The sequence below is a fragment of the Heloderma suspectum genome, chromosome 10 (assembly GCF_057233095.1).
Source record: "Heloderma suspectum isolate Gila_16-S chromosome 10, 16-S_ref, whole genome shotgun sequence".
Classification (NCBI taxonomy): domain Eukaryota; kingdom Metazoa; phylum Chordata; class Lepidosauria; order Squamata; family Helodermatidae; genus Heloderma; species Heloderma suspectum.
This window is the reverse complement of record NC_139467.1, coordinates 35,711,236-35,730,596: the sequence shown is the minus strand read 5'-3', so window position 1 is coordinate 35,730,596 and position 19,361 is coordinate 35,711,236. Positions and strand designations below refer to the sequence as shown.

Sequence of the window (19,361 nt, the reverse complement as noted above, 5' to 3'; positions counted from 1 at the left end):
GACAACATGCCAGTCTGTGACATCCATACTGTAGTTCAGAAAACCACACCTGCATTCGTGATGGGACTTTGGTAGTAAAGGGTTGAATTTGTGTGAAAGATGTTCTGTAACTAAGGAGCCAAACTTATTTCTATTGAAATAGTTCAAATACTCAAGATGATGCATTCTAGTATTCAAAAGCTCTTAGGGTGAAGTTGGTGTGCAGAACTGATCGTGCAGGATGTGGTAACGACACAAGAGGTGGCCACCACCGCATCATCCAGACTCTGGGCTGTAGAACCCAGGTGATTGCATGGTTAAAGTCTGGCTAATTTTGCTAGTGCCAGCAGGCTGTGTGCTGTTTCCTGCGCAAGAAAGTGTCTATAAAGTCCTCTGTGAAGATAATTAAGCCTAATGGCCATGTCAACTACATCACCTTGATTAAAATTCCTTTTTTATTGGAATGTTCTAAGTTGCAAAATATCCATGTGCTCTCTTGTGACAACGTAATACAATGCAGAAAAGCTTGAACTATACCATTTCCTAACAGCATCCCGCCCACTTTTATGCCCGCTGCCCTATAAGTTAATTTTATTCCCAAAATAAAGTCGTCTAACCTCACCTTTGGCGGATGTTAATCTGCTGCTGCTCTGCTGTGTCACAGAGCTCCTTGCTTTCAGAACTGAGAACGGCACCTTCCATCTTTGAGGAGGTCTGGAGTTCTTCGCTACAGAGAAACCTAAGCTAATGCACCCCTCCCTGCTCAGTGCAACCCCTCCCAGTCCCTTCCTCTCTTGTTCTAAGAGATATTGAATATCCCTTCCCTGAGAGCTCTAAAAGCTGTAGTAATTACAATATAGCATTCTCAGTAGATTCACACAGACTTGCATAACTTGTTTCACCAGCATTTGGGTTCCTTTTGATTGCTGCCTATCTTAACAAAATCGCTGAAGTTACATCAAAGAAAACAAGAGTTTCTCTGATATAGTCAAATGGGCTTTTTTTGGCACATATGGCAGAAGTGGGGGTAAAGAGTACGGTAAACCACATCACATCTGGTGCCATCTCTTTAAAGTCTCTGCAGTGGGAAGGTCTTCATTCAAATACACTCCCATTCTTTGAGAGGGAGACCACTTCTCCTGGAGTTCAATTAAGAGTGTTAATCCTTAGATGAAAGCATCTAGCAAGTTAGAGGTAATACTCTCCCTCCAGGCAAGTGCTATGCAGAGCAGCCAAACTAGGCCCATACGTAACTGGACTCGGTAAGAAAAAGACCAGCACCAGTTTCACTGCAGGAACGGTAAGACGTTCTTATAGAACCACTCTTCGGAAAAGCGGAGGTGGTCTCCAGCTGCTCCCAGGAACACCAGTTTCCCAGCTTGGTCCATCTCCTTCAGTCCCAGACGATCCTGAGAAAAGGAACATGCCAGAGTTACACAGGGACCTTTTAGTCAGAAAACCATGCAAAGTAATTGGTTTGCCAAAATATATTAAAATACTAAGGTTGCAATCCTAAGCACTTGGAGCAAGTCCTATTGAGCTCAGCAGGACTTGCTTCTAAGTAACCATGATAGGATCAGGCTGCAGATGTATTCAGAACTGCACCTCCAAGGCAATCGTAAACTGGTTTAAAACCAGTTTGACTTCCTCTCCACAGAATTTGCATCAGTGTAACTTGAGGGCACTGAGGACATTTCTGTAAAATGCTAAAACCCACAATTTGAGTTAAGTTGTGGTCTAAGTTGCAATCTACTGTGGATATAACTTAAAGAAGAAAGCAAGAGGTGAAGGTCAAATGGGGGCACCAGTTACTTTGTGCATGCTTGGGCAGAAAGAACCAGGTAATATTAACTTTCATCCTCGCCCTCCAAGGAGTTCAGGACAGTGTAGTTTTTGGGGTGTTTTTTTTTTTTTTTTTGCGAAGTCACTGTTCTAAGGTCACCCATCAAGCTTTACAACTGAGCAGACATTTGAACCTGGGCCTCCCTGGTCTATGATCTACTTCACCAACACGATCTACTTCACCACAGTCTCATGGCACGCTGATCCAACCCTCGCTTAAACAGGAAACTAACTGGGTGGTACTGGGCAAGTCACAATGCCACTGCTGAAAAAAGACTGTTGCTGAGGGTTATTTTATCCCCTTACAAAACTATCATATTAGTTTAAGCCATTAAACTCTGGCAATATTTTTGAAGAAAGAAGCATACTCACCCAATTCACGGTGGAGGCTGGTGGCTCTGATGTCAGTGGGGCAGTGAATCCACTCCGGGTTTCAGTCAGAACTCTAAAGGAGCTCTCCAAGGTGCTCCGCACCTTGGAGGGCTCCTTTAGAGTTCTGACTGAAACCCGGAGTGGATTCACCGCCCCCCAGACATCAGAGCCACCAGCCTCCACTGCCAGTTAATCAGGGATGCTTCTTTAGTCAGTTAAGATGGTTTTTAATCAAAAGGATGCAGCACTAAAAATAAAAGCCCTGCCCTTGTGATGTGCACTAAAGGTTCAGGCAGAACTGTCCTACCATAGGAGGAGGGGAGAAAGTAGCGGATCTGCCATACCCAAAGCTCATGCCAGCGCAGCAGGAGGGAGGGAGAAGCAGAGTTTCTATTCCTGTTCCGTTGGGGCTTCCTCCACCACCCCTTATTCCAAGCTCCCTCTCTAGGATTCAAGTGGGAAGGAATTAATCTGCACTGATTTGCAGGGTTGGTGCCAAAGGAAGAGTTTGGATCCTGTGCCTCCCCAGACAGAATGCCACCTTTTTGCCTCTACTGACGTCAGAGCTCCAACATCAGTGAGGAAAGGTTTGCAGAGGCTGGGAGGGGTTTTGCAAGTTCGACTCTTCTCCAAAGACAGACCTCAGAGAGGGAGATCCAAAACATCCCACACATTTGAATTCCTTAGAACTACTGAAGTCTTTCCTTAAAACATGGAGAACAGCCTTGGTATGCATTTATTTTTTAAAGCAGGTGGTTGGGGACCTCTGGCCCTCCAGATAGTATTGGACTCCAAATCCCATCAACTCCAGCCAGCATGGCCAATGGCTAGGGATGATGGGAGTTGTAATCCAACATCATGAGAGGGGCCATGGGTCTGCCGCCCCTGTTTTAAAGCATGCACCTAGCTTTGTTGCAGAGGCCATGGGCACTTCCAATGGTCAGGACTTCTTCAGGGTGTAAAAGATTCCCCTCCGTGGCCTTCTCCAGCCTCATCATGCCTCCCCCATCTCATTTGTTGTCATCCTGTCAATTATGTGAGCCTGACAGTATTTCAAACTCAGCAAGATGTTTGTAAAGTAACATTTATGAGGCTCTTCCTAGCTATGATAATTTAATGCAATAACAGAAAATGGGTTTTCTGGTTACTCAGAAGATATTTATGGTTGCAACAACAGATGCTATCTAGCTTCAGATTCTTCGTAGGAAAAACACACTATTCATGATAGTTACCTCTGTGTACAGTGAAGTTTCTTTCAAGGGAATGGTCTCTTTGGATTGTCCACTCTGGTAGTAACCAAACCACTGTGGAAAGAGATGGGGGAGTGGGAGATAAATGAGACATTTCCTGTTGCTGTGGCCCAGTTCACACGTGCCTGGAAGGGCCAGTAAGACCCAATTCACACTTTTCAACCCCTGGGTTCATTATGATGCTGAACCCTGTATCCTGGGTGGTTGGGGGAGACAACCCAGAGTTTGTTCCTGGGTTACAATTTTCGGTTGTCTCTCCCCCAACAACCCACAACTCCAGGTTTGGACATCACAATCAACAACCCAGCAACAGGGTGTTACGGGACAAGCTTTGGCAGAAGGAAGAGGGTAGCTTCTCCTAACACACCCAGCTCCATCCAACACACCCCAGCTTCTATCTCCCTTTTGCACCTGGACTCCCCCTGCATGCGAGTTATGAAGGCTGAGCTGGTGCCCCCATCCTCCACCAGTGCAATCCAGTGTCCCCTAAAGGCAATGCAAACGGGTGCAGAGATGATGGGCAAGTTGGAAGTCATCATCCATGGCGATAGACAATAAAACATTACTGCTAGGCCCATCCTGGCATCCATCAGATCAATGCAAAATCTTAACCCAATGTTAAATTTGGTAGAAATTTATTTTAATTATAGCATTTTTATTCCACCAATTTACAAAATAAATGACAGTCCCTGCCCACAGGCTTACAATCTAAAGGATACAACACAAAAGGAAAGCAGATTAGCAGCTTGGGATGTAGTATTTTTCAAGAGGAACGCTCTGTAGTTAAAGCAAACTTGCCCAGCATGTTTTATTGGGTGTCAGAGTTTGGAGGACATGAATAAACAGATTAGGCTGTGTCATCAGTGCAAACCCACATTCCAAACAGCAACTATTTAATAGGACGAGGAGCAGCTGAGACATGCATAGCCCATATCAACAAAAAAAGACACAGGCAGAGTCTTCTCAATAGGTGAGCAAAGTACTCACAAACTAGAGGCAAAGAAGGATGTGAGAACCTCTCCCTCCTTCCCTTCTCTCCCACTGTTTTATCTGGCTGGTGAGTTCAGTCCTCCATTGCAGCAGATCCTCTGATTTTTGTATCATGCCTTTTCCCAACATGCACAATGCATTTCCCAAGTTGCTCACCTCGGAGGCAGGAGGGTCCACCATGGTGTCGTTGAGGAACTTCACCATCACAAATTTCCTCAAAGTCATCAGGTTTTTCTTGTAAGTCTGGTTGATGCCCTGGAAAAGGCAGCGGGGTGGGAACAGGAGACAGCAAAACAGAGGGAAAGAGGGTTTGATTGAATCCAAGCCACTTGGAATCTTGCTCCCAGGCTGGGTCAATGGCTCTGCTAAAATTACATTCAAATCCTGGGTTAATTCCATGCCCCAACTATATTTTGCCAATGGGCCAATTTATATATATGTGTGTGTCTACTTTTAGATATGTAATACTCCACTTTTCAACACAAAGCTCCCAGAGCAGCTTCCAGTACAAAATGTAAAACAACTACTACTATTACTATTACTGTTGTCATTAACATTTCTATACCACCCAATAGCCAAAACTCTCTGGGCAATTTACAAAGATTAAAAACATTAAAAATTCAGTATACAGAGATTAAAAGACATAAAAAACACACAAACAGACAAGAGCAGATATATCTAAAACAACTTCGAACAAGCAATCACAAGCAAACATAAGCAAACATAAGACAATCCAGGATCCATTAAAACCTATCATATGCTGCCAAATACCTGGGAGAACAGAAAGGTCTTAACCTGGCGCTGGAAAGGTAATGATGTTGGCGCCAGGTGGGCCTCATTGGGGAGATCATTCCATAATTGGGGGGCCACCACTGAGGAGGCCCTCTCCCTTGCTGCTGTCTTCCGAGCTTCCCTCAGAGTAGGCAGCCAGAGGAGGAGCTTAGATGTTGAGCACAGTGTAAACAACCAATTATCTGTTGATCCCACCTTTCCCCCAAGATGGTATATGTGGGCTTCCCAGGCACTGACCAGACCTGCTTAACTTCACCCAGGCTGCTCCATCATACGCCCTCAGAATATGACCCTTTTTCTCTGGCCCCACCCCCTTTCCTCCGAATGCTGATTGTGTGGTGGCTTCCGGGCTTCTGTGCAGCTTTCCTCCCCTTCTAAACGGCTGAAAAGCCTCTCCTAAGGCTTAGTGACTGGCAGTCAGAGCTCCAAGCTAAAGTAGGCTGGTGCCATGGATATTTTTGGTATTGTGGCCCCGCCCCCTTTGCCTTTGGCCATGCCCACCACTGGGGTGCAGCCCCTGGGAATGTCTTCAAAATGGAATTTGGCCGGTGGGCTGAAAGGGGTCCTGTGCCCCTGCCCCAGGACCAGGGCGCGAAACTATACGCATAACTTTGTGTGATTTACTCCTTTTTGGGTTTCCTTTTAAGCCCTTCCAGCCCCACAGAATTTTCTGAAAATATTCAGTGCTTTACACAGTGGGGGTGTTAGGTTTGTTAGAGCAGCGGACACAGCACCCCACACCCAAGGCCTGGCCCAGCCCAAGCCACTTAGACTTACTCGCTCCTGATTGATGTCAGACAAGAAGAGACTGGCCTTCCGGTATTCTTTTTCGTTCAGTGGATCATGCCAGTACTGTGCTTGGACCAGGCTGCGCCAGAGAGAGAAGAGAGAACGGGAGTTCAAAACACGAGCCCGAAAGAGCCTCGGCTGCTCATCCCACGTGCTCGCACCCTTTTGTCTCCTGCCAAACTGAACTCACCGCGCCTGGACCAGCTTGGTGTAGACCCCAAGATCTAGCATCTTTCGGATCCAGTCACAGAAATGAGAACTCTCCCCAGGACAGCGCGGGAATCCGTACACACCTGTGGCAGCAAGACATCTCTTTAAAGGCATTTTGAATCTCAATGTGGCACCAGCCTTGCAAATAAGCATCCCACCTGGAGACAATGGCGTAAGTGATGTCTGCTTCATCACTGGCTTGAAGGGGCATCAAGGGAGAACAAACTCTCTTCCTGTTTCGCTTCCCTTATGGAAGCTATCCTTGCCTTACACCAGGGGTGAAGAACCCCTTTAGCCTGAAAGCCAAATTCCATTTAGGAGAAGCTCTCGAAAGATGAGAATGGTGGAGCCTGGCCAATGTACCTGGGGGGGAGGGGGAGCTTTCACCCGGCCTGGGTGCCAGCACTAAGGCCCCTTTCCTGGTAGCACCCCCCCCACCCCCACAATGGAAGATCTCTAGAAGCCTCCATTGAAGATCTCTAGAAGCAGGCAGGTTCATATGACCCAGAGCCAAGCTGAGTAGACTTTCAAAGGGGAGATGTACTCCACCCTGCTGTGATGATGAGGGAGTGGCTGTGCTTTGCATGCTGAAGGTCTCGAGTTCAAGCCCTGGCTTCTCCAGGTAGGTGGGCTGGGAAAAAATCCTCCCTGAAACCCTAGAGAGCCACTGCCAGTCAGTGCTGACTGTACAGGGCTAGGCAGACCAGTGGGCTGACTTCGTATAAAGCATCTTCGTATGTTCCTGTGTTATGCCATAACTCGTCCACTCAAATCGCATCATATAGAAGACAGAAGAGGAGCCTGATGGGTTTACCTTGGTGCTGACCTCCCACAGAAATCAGATTGAACATAGGGGGAGATGGACATCTCTGCAGCACTGCTCTCCTGCAAAGAGAAAGGAGAAACAGACCAGTCCGCAAAGGCAGAAGCCCCCTGCCCTGAACAAATCTGTGGTGCCAGGGCCCTGAGCACAGCACTTGTGTGATGATGACTTGCATTAGCTGTGCTACATTTTATCTGAATATCATTTTGTAATATAAATGAACATACACTTATTTCTACCTCCATTTGTGGGGGACTATCTTTTCCATTTAGAGGGCTCCCCTTGTCATGTCTGGGTTCCTCCACCATAGATTAGCAAAATCAGAATATACAAAATGGTAAAAAAAAATAGTAGAATACATTCAAAATGAAATATACTAATTTGGTTGATTTACATAAACTGCATAATTCAGATTTTTCTCATTGCAGAATTTGGATTAACGTGACAAAGAATGTTAATGTATTTTTAGCACACAGTGTACTGAGCCTTAGCTCAGAAGGAAAGGGGCTCCTCTTATTTTACCCCACAGTAGGCAGGAGGAGGAGAACGGGGTAGGAGAAACGGTTTCTCTGCTGCAGCATGCTTAGAGAGACAAAGACAATATCTCAGTCTCTCAGTTGTGACCTGGTAGCTTGAAATACTGCAAGTGGATGTGATAAAGGACAAATCTCCTGTTACTGTAATATTCAGAAGAGAGAATTTTGACAGGTGCAGCTTCCCTCATCCCTACAGAACTGCAAGATGACAAGTGGCCTACCTCCCCTCTCCTGAGCAACTGAAGTGGGCAGGAGTTCCACCCTCTATTGCCCAGTTCTCAACAGGTGGATCACGACCCTGAGTCATGCCCTAAGGAAACCTTCCCCAACCTGCTGCCCTCCAGGTGCTGGAAGTTGTAGTCCAACACTTCCTGAGGGCACCAGGCTGGGAAGGCTGCTCTGTCAGCCCTGGTTAGTACTTGGATGGGAGACCGCCTGGGAATCAGGCTTCCCGCACTGAGCAGGGGGTTGGACTCGATGGTCTTGTAGGCCCCTTCCAGCCCCAAGAGTCTATGATCTACATCGCTGCCATGAGTGTGTGTGCGTTGCTGGTCGCTGACATTGTTTTTCACGAAAGAGGGTGGAAAGAGGAGAATACGGGAAAGGGAGAGCAAAACGGAGACGAGGAGGAAGATGAACAGTTACCCCTACAGGTCCTTACAGCTCAGTGGTAAAGCACATGCAATGCATGCACAGCATCCCGTGTTCAGCCCCAGAGGTCTCCAGGTAGGACTGGGAAAGAGCCCTGTCTGAAACCCTGGGGGGCTACTGCCAGTCAGTGGAGATGGCCATGCTGACTGGGAATGATGGGAGTTGCAGTTCAATGCATCTAGAGGGCACCAGGTTGGGGAAGGCTGGAGCAGACAACATGGAGCCAGAAGGGCCAAGGATCTGACTCAGTCTGAAGTAGCTTCCTAGGCTGCAGAGGGCCTCACACCTGAGATGGTTGCAGTCTAGTGCTCTGTTTCAACGAAGTCCCAGGGAGGCAGGAAGCAGCCTTCCACTGGGTCAGACTGCTTGTCCCCCTAGTCCATTCCTGGCTGAGGACTGAACCCGAGACCCTCAGCATGCAAAGCAAGGGCTCCACCAGCGAGCTGCGGCCCCTCCCCTTCGACTCAAGGTCCGTTGCCCATTCTCTGCTCGAGACACTTACAGGAACTGCGCTCCCTGCGAGAAGCCCATGGCGTTGTAGCCGCCTTGCAGTTTGGGGTCCTTTGCCAGTTCGTCACACACGAGCTTCACTTGGTCGTTCACGTTCATGAAGAAGCTGTTCTCCATGTCCTGAGGAAAATGGGGAACTTAAGGAACAAGATGCAACCAGTGCCAGGCCTTTCAACAGGCTGTGCTTCACAGGCCCGTCGTCAGGAGCAGGGAGGAGGGCAGCCACCCCTTTCGCCTCTCTTTTTTAAAAGCAAGTCTCCAGCCTTCCCCAACCTGGTTCCCTCCAGATGTGCTGGACTATAACTCCCAGCATGCCCCAGCCACCAACTAGCTCAATATGAGCCCCAAGCCATTTAGAGTAATGATAGGAACTCGGAGCACAGAGACAACTTAAATGAAGCCCAGTGAGATGCCAGCACGGTTCCAAATGGCTCATAAGCAGATCTGTGTCCCAATCCAATTACTATCCGATCTTTAATAAATCAGGATTACTCTTTAGGATTATGGAGCGAGCAAATCCCAAACCCACCACTTTTTCAGTCTTTGCTTTAAATAAGTGCATTCTTGCTGGTGGCCCCCCAATTATGCAATCATCTCCCCAATGAGGTCTGCCAACTTTGTTATCTGTTCAGCACCAGGTCAAGACTTTTCTCTTTTTCCAGGCATTTGGGAGCATATGATGAGTTTGCCTGATTGCTCAAAGTTGTTTTTAGATATATGTTGTCTTTGTGTATACTGTCTGTGTGTTTATGTTATTTTAATTTTGCATATTGTATTTTTAATGTTTTTAATCTTTGTAAACCATCCAGAGAGCTTTGGCTAAGAGGCGGTATAGAAATGTAATATAATAATAGTAATAATAATAATCAATCACCCTAACAAGGGCCCTGTCCATCAACAGACACCCCACTAGCCTTTCTCCCCTGAAGCCAGACAAGGGAGGACCCTCACTTATCACCGCTGGATTTGTCATTCTAGCCTGTTTTGAGCATAAGAGCTACTGCTTTGCCCTACTGGTGTGTTGTTGTACACACATTTTGGAGCTGGTCGAAGATGCTCTATGCTGTCCTCCCCTTAAGGCCGGTGTTGGATTAGGGCCCCAACTGACAGGTACTTGCATGCTGCAGCAGCAGGCTGCATGCACACCACTGCATGCAAGGTTCTGCATGCTCCAGAAGGACGGGAGGGAGGCTGAAGTTAACAGAGTGTGAGAAACACTGTATTAACCACTCTGCATGCTAAGAACAGTAATAATGAAAGTGACACACCTCAATTAAATTGCTGCCAATCTTTAGAGAAAGAACGTAAATTCCTGGGATTTTGTTCTCCACTATTTTTTTAATGTAACCCATGCTCTCCGGATTGCAGCAGCTATCTCCTATGATTTCAAAACAAAAGGGGGTGGGGGGAGGAAGAGAGAAGATTAAGAACCAGAAAATCCGCACCGTTTTGAAATCTGGACTGTTCACTCGCATATTTTTTAGACTGAAGTAGAAAAAGAAAACAAGATACATTTTCATGGGTGTGCACGCACGCACGCACGCACGCGCACACACACACTGTACTTTATAGGATTTTGCGTGATGAGCTGCAGCTTTGGACAAGGCCCAGGGAGTCTGCTGTCTCTGCTTCCCAGCCTTGTTAATGGGATGCTCATGACATGAATTTAGATCATAAGCCACAAAATGTGAATGCTGGCAGAGAAAGAATACCCTTGAAGAGAGGAATCATTCCTCCCCATCCACAATCACAGGGCTGACCCAGGGTTCCCTGGCAACCTCAAAAGGGTTGGCAGAGAAAAAAAAGATCAGCAAGAGATTATAGAGGAGGATGGAGGCTGTAAGAATTGCCTTCCCCAGGAAAATGCCATCATTCACGCCCTATCCCTGGTTGAGCAAGTAAGGGCACAATCCTATGCATATTTAGACAGAAAAAAGTTACAACTCCCTGGGAGTTGTAGGACATTTTTCTGTCTAAACAGGCATAGTATTGCACTCTAAAGTGTGCTTCCTTTAAAAAATGGATAAAAGTGCCTGATGACTAATCATTAGAGAAAAATGTCAAACAGGACTAAAAATGCCATGGGGAAGGGAGTGCACAGCCACATTTCAAACTTCACACACAGTAGCCATGGGCTTAACGTGACTTAGAGCGACTAAGACGCCAAAGCCAGGAAGACTGGCACCTTGGACTTTTTAACGCTGTCCAGTCACACAAAACTAGCCATAATATGAATGAGTGCAAGCCAATGAAGTTTCATTAAGGTCTAAATCACTGACAATAGTCAAAGAAGTCAGGAACCTGTAGAGTTTCTAGGCAGGCACAGAAATGCTCTCTTTTATACTGCAGCTGGACTTGTTTTGGACTAGTCTAAAACATCCAATTGCCTATGCCTAGAGAAGAGAGATTATTCTAGGGATACTAACCCTAGAGAAATAAGCATAATTGCTTAGCTGGGTGAAAGAGGCTGGATCAATTACCTGCCAGTTAGTAACCTGCTGGCACCAAATAAAATGTTTTGACTGGGAAAGCCTGCTGTGTAGAGAGCAGAGGTAGGCCACCTGGTGCGCTCTGGATGTTTTGGTCTACAACTGGCCAAATGTCAGGGAGTATGGGACTTGTAGTCCAAAAACATAAGAACATAAGAAGAGCCATGCTAGATCACACCAAGGGTCCATCTAGCCCAGCATCCTGTGCACCAGTGGCCAACCAGCTGCCCACAGGAAACCCACAAGCAGGACACGAGCACAACAGCACCCTCCCGCCCATGTTCCCCAACAGCTGCTGTGTACATAGGTGCACTGTCTCCGATACTGGAGGTAGCATATAGCCGTCAAGACTAGTAGCCATTGATAGCCTTCTTCTCCAGGAATGTGTACAACCCCCTTTTAAAGCCATCCAAATTGGTGGCCATCACTACATCGCGTGGAAGTGAATTCCATAGTGTAACTATGTGCTGTGTGAAGAAGTCCTCCCTTTTATCTGTCCTGCATCTCCCACCAATCAACTTTGCAGGATGACCCCAGGTTCTAGTATTACTTTCTCCACACCATGCATCATGTTGTGCACTTCTACCATGTCTTTCTTTACTTGTCTTAAGCTAAACAATCCCAGTTGTAACCTTTCCTCATACAGCAGATGCTCCAGCCCCTTGATCATTTTAGGGTGCAATCCTATGCTTGTATAGACAGAGAAAATTGTAGGGCTTTTCTCTGTCTAAACAAGCATAGGAGTGCACCCTTAGTTGCCCTTTTCTGCACATCAGCCTACGCCTGACACAGAGCAGCTTTCCCCAACTTGGTGCCCTCCAGATGTTTTGGGTTTCAACTCCCACCAGCCCCAGCCAGCATGGGCTGGGGTCAGGAATCCTAGGAGTTGTAGTCCAAAATATCTGGAGGGCACTATGTTGGAGATGGCTGACACAGAGGATGGTGAATGGACTAGGAAGAAATGTTCACCCTTTGATGCACATATCACAGAGCCTCCAACACATGCACAGAACATGAGTTTGTTCTGGTACTGATCAGAAATTCCTGGGCTGAGAACGTGCTGTTCCATAATTCTTCCATAATAGGAATCCTGTTCTGTAGCTCTTCGTGTACGTCCACCTGCCTTAGCCACTATTTTGCCCCTGGTGAGCCTCATGGGTCTAGTCTACACAGTGACAGACAACAGAAGACTGAGTTGGTGGAGGAAACTTAGTTCAGTTTCACAGTTCAGTCCTTGTTACTTTCATTCTTACAATACTAGGAGCAGATGAAGAACTCTGCCTACGTTATCAGCTATTTGGCACATTTGTATTCCTCTTCCTTCTGAAACTCAGACAGGAAATCCACAAAGTTCTCATTGAAACCCCCAAATGAGAAGTTTTGAAATGGTGTGTTCATAGCTGAAACAGTATTTCAACCCAAGCCCAAGTCTACTAAGAAGTAAGTCCCATTGACTCCACTAGGGCTTACTCCCAAGTAACTCTGTATAGGACTGTAGCCTAAATCACATTTACTTTGCCTACTCTGTGCATCAATCCAACATTTGCTTGATGAAAGATTGACAGCACAATCCTACACATGTCTACTCAGAAGTCCCATTGGGGCGTACGCCCAAGTAACAGAAGGAGGGGTGGGGGAGAATGACTTCACACTGAAGGCAGGAAGCCTGCACGGTAACTTGTCTGACGAAGAGATCCTGAGGCCTCGAAAACTTGCACAAGTTGTGCGATGTTTGGCTTGGCTTTAATAAAAGGTGTGGATTTGGGGATTTTTCTTACGGCCGACATGCCTACTTTTGCTTTTTGCTTGACCAGGGTTCAAATCTGTGTTCGGCCATGAAGCTTAACGGGGCCAGTCATTTCCTCTCAGCTCAAACCACCTCTCAGAATGGTTATGAGGACTGGAAAAAAAAAATTTTTTTAATTAAAACGCCCCCACGAGCCAAAAGCGACAGAGACGCAGCCCTGAGCCCGCTCACTCACCCATGCCATGCCAAATAACGAGCGGCACCGGCCCTGCACAGCTCCCGGAGCTCAGCCAGCCAAATCCGCCCAGCAGCAGAAGCAGCGAAGCCACCGGCTGCCTGGCCGACGCCATCTTGGATCTGTCATGTGACGCGAAGCCCGGCGTCGGGCGAAAGGGCGGGGCGTCACGTGACCAAGGGAGGCGGGTCTGGCCCAGCCTGCCCGCCCCTTCGGAATAGGGGAGAGTGCGCAGAGCACAGGTTGCCCCGAGGAACTCTGGGGAATGTAGTTGGGGGGGGGGGAGCCCCGCTGTAACCCAAACTTCCCGAAGGACACTTCGGAGAAGAGTCATCGAGGTTTTGCCACCCTTGAACGCACTGACCCGGGAATAATCTGTGTTGTGTAGAATAGCGCGGACGAAGTAGACCTGTTATTACATCGCCAGAGGCTTAATCGAGATAAAGGATGTCTATCACACTACCTGTGTTAACTGGATTACCTGATGAACATAAGAAGAGCCCTGCTGGATCAGACCCAGGGCCCATGTAGTCCAGCACTCTGTTCACACAGTGGCCAGCCAGCTGTCAACCAGGAACCCACAAGCAGGACACGAGTGCAACAGCACCCTCCTGCCCATGTTCCCCAGCAAGTGGTGGTACTGGAAGTATCAGATAGCCCTCAAGCCTAGTAGCCATCGATAGCCTTCTCCTACAGGAATTTGCCTACCCCGCCCCCTTTTAAAGCCATCCAAATTGATGGCCATCACCACATCTTGTGGTAGCAAATTCCATAGTTTAACGATGCGCTGTGTGAAGAAGCCCTTCCTTTTGTCTGTCCTGAATCTCCCACCAACCAGCTTCATGGGATGACCCCGTTGGGTTCTGCTATTCTGAGAGAGGGAGAAAAAAAGTTTCCCTATCCACACTCTCCACACCATGCATAATTTTGCACACCTCTATCATGTCTCCCCACCGTGTTTCTGTTGTCAGGATCAACTGCTCTATGAATGGCTACTGTTAATAATGTGATTTGTGACTTTTTGCATTTTATTTCCTTCTGACCTCACGGTTTACAATTCTTACAAAACCACAACATGCAATGCATATAAACCTGAAACTCTCTATGCATTTGATTAAGTGAGCACAAAAGCTTATGCTGGAATGCTAGTGTTTAAAGTGCCATAAGACTCTTTGTTATTTAAACCTAGGATTGTGCTTTAAAAGTGTTTTACTCTGAAGTAAGACCCATTGAGTCCAATGGGGTTTATTCTCACTCGCGTGTGTATAGGATTGCAGCCTGTACATGATCTCTGCTTTTTTTTTAAAGTTATTATCACACAGATCAAGGCAAAGCAACCTGGTGCCCTCCAGGTGTTTTGGACTACAAGCCCCATAAGCCCCAGGCAGCATGGCCAATGGTCAGGAATTATGGGCATCGTAGCCCAAAACATCTGGAGGGCACCAGGTTGCCTGCCCTTGGTCTAGAGTCTAAGCTAGCAGTAATCCAGAATTATCTTCTTAACCCGTTCCTAAAAAGGCAGAATGCTCATTGTACCAACCCAGTCCATAAACACTTGCAAGTATTTCATGCTGAAGATATTGTTTAAGGAGTCTGTAATCCCATGCCTGCTTACCTGGGAGTGTATGCCCCATTATCTTTTGAGCAGACATGACTGCACTGTAAATTTCCAGATTCGTTACAACTAGCTTGTAAGGTAGGCCAGTATCATATTTAGGGGGAAACCATTGAAGATTTATACATGCTGTAAAAATTAACAACACACTAAATAGGGTTCAGTTATTTTTATTTCCATTGTTTTTTAAATTGACATTTTTTTAACCCCTCAGTCCAAAAAGAGTGTCCAGTCTCAGATTTCTTCTGAACCTTCTTGAAATAATGCTTAGACACTCATTTCACGGGCAATAGGACTTATGGAGCGGCTACTAGCCAAGTTAAAACCAGCCCAGTTACAGCAGAGGTGGGGAATGTGTGGCCCTCCAGATGTTGCTGTCCTACAACTCCCATCAGCCCTAACCAGCAGAGGTGAGGGATTGAGTTACAGGCCAACAACACACGCGTTCCCCATCCCTGAATTACAGGACACAATCGGGGGTGGTTGTTCCCATCAGGGCCCACTTGCAAGCACCAGGGTTCACCTACCTTGCCACTGTTGGCCACTGAAAGATTCACATCATCTAAAGAACCCGTAAACAACCATGAGCAGGGAATGACGAGCACACGATCAATGCTTCGGGGAGGAAGACTCTCCATGAGGTAGTCCAGGGACAAAAATGGTCTGGAAGCCTCCACCCTTTTCATTATATATCCAAGTCTAAGCGCACCTCTAATATGTATATGTGTGTGTGTGTATATTACATACATACATACATACTTAAGAAGTGTGCACTGACCCCCACCCCACTCCACCTCAGACCCCGATTCAGCATTTTGGAAAACAGCCCGTTTCTGCTTGGGCCAATTTGTAGTCAGTCCACTTCAGCTCAGCAGCAAATCTGAGCCAAGGTTCGGAAAAATGAGTATACTTCCAGTTGACTACCATGGGAAATTAGAAAAAAAAAACTGTAACTTTTTTCTCTTGGTCAGAACTGGATGATAATTTCAGGCATAGTAGCCCCCTAGAAGGGGATTACACCTGCCCAATGTCAGAAAAATAGGTGCAGGGTTTATATTTAAAGGGATCTGCCAATAACGTTTTAATTCCTTGGAAGAATTGGGTAAAAATTTCAGGATTCATTGCCCCATCAGAGGAGATTATGTCTGCCGAATTTCAGAATGCTAGCCACAAGGGTTTTTGTGCAAGGGTGGCCTTGACATTTTGAGGTCTCCAAAAGAGGACATACTTATCTCCCCATGTTTCTTGTGGACCATTGTTCTGAAAATTACAGACAGCCTACAGTTGTCCCTAAGTAAGAAACCAGCAAAGTTGCAGAAGGATAGGTGCAGCAGTTCATGTGGAAGGGGAGTTCTCCAATTTGGGGGAGGGAGTGATTTGCTTTCCCTTCCATTCATCCCTTCCCAATAATTTTTGGGTAAATTTGTATGAAAATGCACAGGTCATTAGAGGTGTCCCCCAGGCAAGAAACCTGCAAAGTTTCTGAAGGATATACATGCATGCAAATTTAGAATTACTAGAATTTATTTACATTTCACCAATGTTAGCAGCAGGGGAACATGGGTGGGAAGGTGCTATTGCACTCATGACCTGCTTGTGGGTTTCCTGTGGGCAGCTGGTTGGCCACTGTGTGAACAGAATGCTGGACTAGAGGGACCTTGGTCTGATGCAGCACAGCTCTTCTTATGTTCTTAAATAGAGGGTGCCTCTGAGCATATACAGAATGCTTTTCTTTCACCACTGAGCACTTACATTCTCCCCCTATCAATTTTATTCCCCTCCATGCAACCATCCCTCCTGATCCTACCATCCTCCAGCAACTCTTAATAAAAACAGATGTTTTGTTTTGTGCAACACTCCTCTTCCTCCTCTTGGTTATGCACAAGCTCTCATTGTATCTTCCTCCCCATAACTTCATTTGTGCCAAGACTTCATCAGGATTCAGTCAATGAGTCTGTTTTCAAAACTAGGGCTAAGTTATGGAGAAACTCTGAGCATGTACTATGTGCCTTTCCCTCACCAGTGAAGCGAGAGTTCATGCAAAATGAAAAAACAACAACCCACAAATGACAAATCATGCGTAGGACTGAGCTGAAAGGGTAGTCAGTTCATTAGACTGGAATTGGGTAGGCGCTGTATTAAGCCTGCAGTACCATGCTCACAACTCAGAACTTATTTCTGTGAACATCAGAAATGTTCAGGTAGAGCCTGAAGTCAGGATGGAATTGGGTGGTTTGGGGCAGACCCAGACTGGAAGCCAACGGATTGTGAGGGGAACCAGGCAAAGTCTGGCTTTTTGGACCCAGAACTGGCTACCTAACAGAAGACAGCTCTATTGGTTCTAAACTAGTTCATCAGCAGCTCTCAGCACGGCTTCTTTTTATGTGACACAAGAAAGCATGCAGTCATGTGCCACCTCTTTGAGCTTCCCCAAATCTGAGCTGAAAATCCACATATCTGTGAAGCCTGTTGCTTAACCCCTCATTCCCCACCCCCCACTGAAACAAGGCTGGACTGCCTGTAACTACATTTACACATATTCATCCCTTTTTAGCCTTTCCTTCCCTTTTCCCTCCCTCTGTTATCTCCCCTGTTGTCAAAATCTCCATTGCAAGTTCCTCAGGACAGAGACCTCTTTTTGCATTTACATTGCTCTGTGAAGCACCATGTCCATTAGTGACACTATATAAATTATTATTTTTTAAATTATTTTTTTGCACAGAGGCGGTTGGTGTCCCCCTCCCCACCCCCAAATTCAGATCAACCTAAGGAAAAAGTGCAGAGCAAACTGGCAAGTATTCATGGGATTTGCAGATGTAATTGAGGACCATGCATAATGTAGTTTGGAGAACAGGCATCACATCACAGCCTTGATTTTACAGGATCTATAGCACCGGTGCAGAACCTCTTTCAACCCAAGGGCTGAATTCCATTTTGGAGAAGATTTCAAGGGGCGCATTCCGGATGTGGGCAGGTCTGAATGCCAACAGGGGCAGAGGCAAAGGCAAAAGGGGGGGCCCAAACACCACCATATTTGAGTTTAAAGCTCTTCCTGCCAGAAGCTAAGCCTCCAGAGAGGCATTTCCACCTCTTATGAATGGTGGCGGTAGGGAAACTGCACAAAAGTGGGACACCCCCAAATGATTGTTGGTTGGGGAGAAGGGGTGGGGTCATCTGGGGAACCAGACTGGGACCCCAGGAAGACTGGATTTGGCCCTCGGACCTGGGTTTCTGCACCCCTGATGTATACGACATATGACCTTCAGCTCTGGATAATCTGAGCATCAAGAATGTGGTAGGCAGATGCAAAACAGGCCAGGGCTCCCGCACCTCTCAGAGTTGTATAGAAGAGGAGTTTCAGTCAGTGTAGCTGGTCATGAAAGCCACACCTGCTAATATCCTCTCCTCTGTGTTCGAGGCAGGCAGAAGGTAGACCTCCTAGTGAGTTACAGTATGGAAGGGTTTCTGATCCCTAATGGTTGAACAATAGTGACCAAAAATGGCCTTCTTTGCTCCTAGGTTAGGCTACTGAAATCAAGAAAGCTGTGTGTGTGTGTGTGTGCGCGCACGCGCGTGCGTAAATAGGAATAGATTTATGGGCGAAGGGATTTGCGAGTGAGACCCAGTTCTGGTACTGCAAATAAATTCCTGGGCTGAAAATGCACTCAGAGGCACCTTGTTATTTAATGCTAGCCCTGTTCAGATGTTACACATAGGAGGGACAGCTCTGCGCATGCCAGCCCCACCTCAACATTCCTGACCAGCCAGGGTTTTGCTGCGAGATCTTCAGGGGGCTTCTCCTTACATTCCCTGGAACATGATTAGATCAAGCAGGGTCTTAGTCCAATATATTCCCCCTCACAGAGCTAGAAGGAACGTCTGTTAAATCAGTGGATGCTGAACCTAGACCTGAGATGAGTGCCTGTTTATGTCATTACCTCACATCGCTCCAATAGTACAGCGGCTTCACTTCATTGGCTCCTAATTCGTTTCTGGGCGCAATCCAAGGAGTTAGCTTTAACCATTAGCACCCTAAACTGTTTGGGGCCTGGCTAACTAAAAGACCACCACCTCCCATTTGAAGCTGCCCACCCAATATGGCCAGCGTAGGCATCTCTATGTCCCTCTGTCCTTTGAAGTGGGGAGAGTAGCGATGTGGAACATGGCCTTCTCGCTGGTGGCACCCAGTCTGTGGAATCTTTTGCCCAGTGAGAGGTGGCCACTCCCATCTCCCCACTTTCTGTGTCCCATCATCCAGTTAAGACAACCTTGTTCGTATACAAGTTTTTTATTTGAGTGCCTTTTATTCATCCTGGTTCAGCTACTGCTATTAGTATTTTGCAGCTGTTTATGATTTGTTTAATTTGCTTGAGAGAAAAGCAAACGATTTTGTTTTGTTATTTCGTTGCTATTTTATCATTTATGATCGAAAGTTCTGAGCCACCCTGAGGGCCAGTTGAGCAACAGAAGGGTGGGAAATAAATAATATCACATACATGAAAATATATATAAACTCTAAATATATAAATAA

General features: G+C 46.6%; 1 protein-coding gene across 1 annotated transcript; it reads right to left on the bottom strand.

Moving 5' to 3' along the window:
• Window positions 1-416: 416 nt before the first annotated feature.
• Window positions 417-13,339, bottom strand: PPT1 (palmitoyl-protein thioesterase 1). The gene is made up of 9 exons (XM_084815960.1): window positions 13,216-13,339; window positions 10,013-10,122; window positions 8,737-8,864; window positions 7,039-7,109; window positions 6,205-6,307; window positions 6,003-6,093; window positions 4,590-4,688; window positions 3,426-3,497; window positions 417-1,388 (listed from the first exon to the last, which is right to left on the bottom strand). The coding sequence occupies exons 1-9, from the start codon at window positions 13,328-13,330 to the stop codon at window positions 1,266-1,268; spliced, it is 912 nt and encodes a 303-aa protein (XP_084672086.1). The 5' UTR covers window positions 13,331-13,339; the 3' UTR covers window positions 417-1,265.
• Window positions 13,340-19,361: the final 6,022 nt, after the last annotated feature.

Excerpts from the sequence above, each read along its gene's own strand:
- PPT1 (XM_084815960.1), bottom strand. The coding sequence starts at position 13,330 with ATGGCGTCGGCCAGGCAGCCGGTGGCTTCGCTGCTTCTGCTGCTGGGC. Across the intron at positions 7,110-8,736 it reads TCGCAGGGAGCGCAGTTCCT|GAGAGCAGTGCTGCAGAGAT; the intron begins GTAAGTGTCTCG and ends TTCTCTTTGCAG. Across the intron at positions 4,689-6,002 it reads CTGACATCAATCAGGAGCGA|GGCATCAACCAGACTTACAA; the intron begins GTAAGTCTAAGT and ends TGCCTTTTCCAG.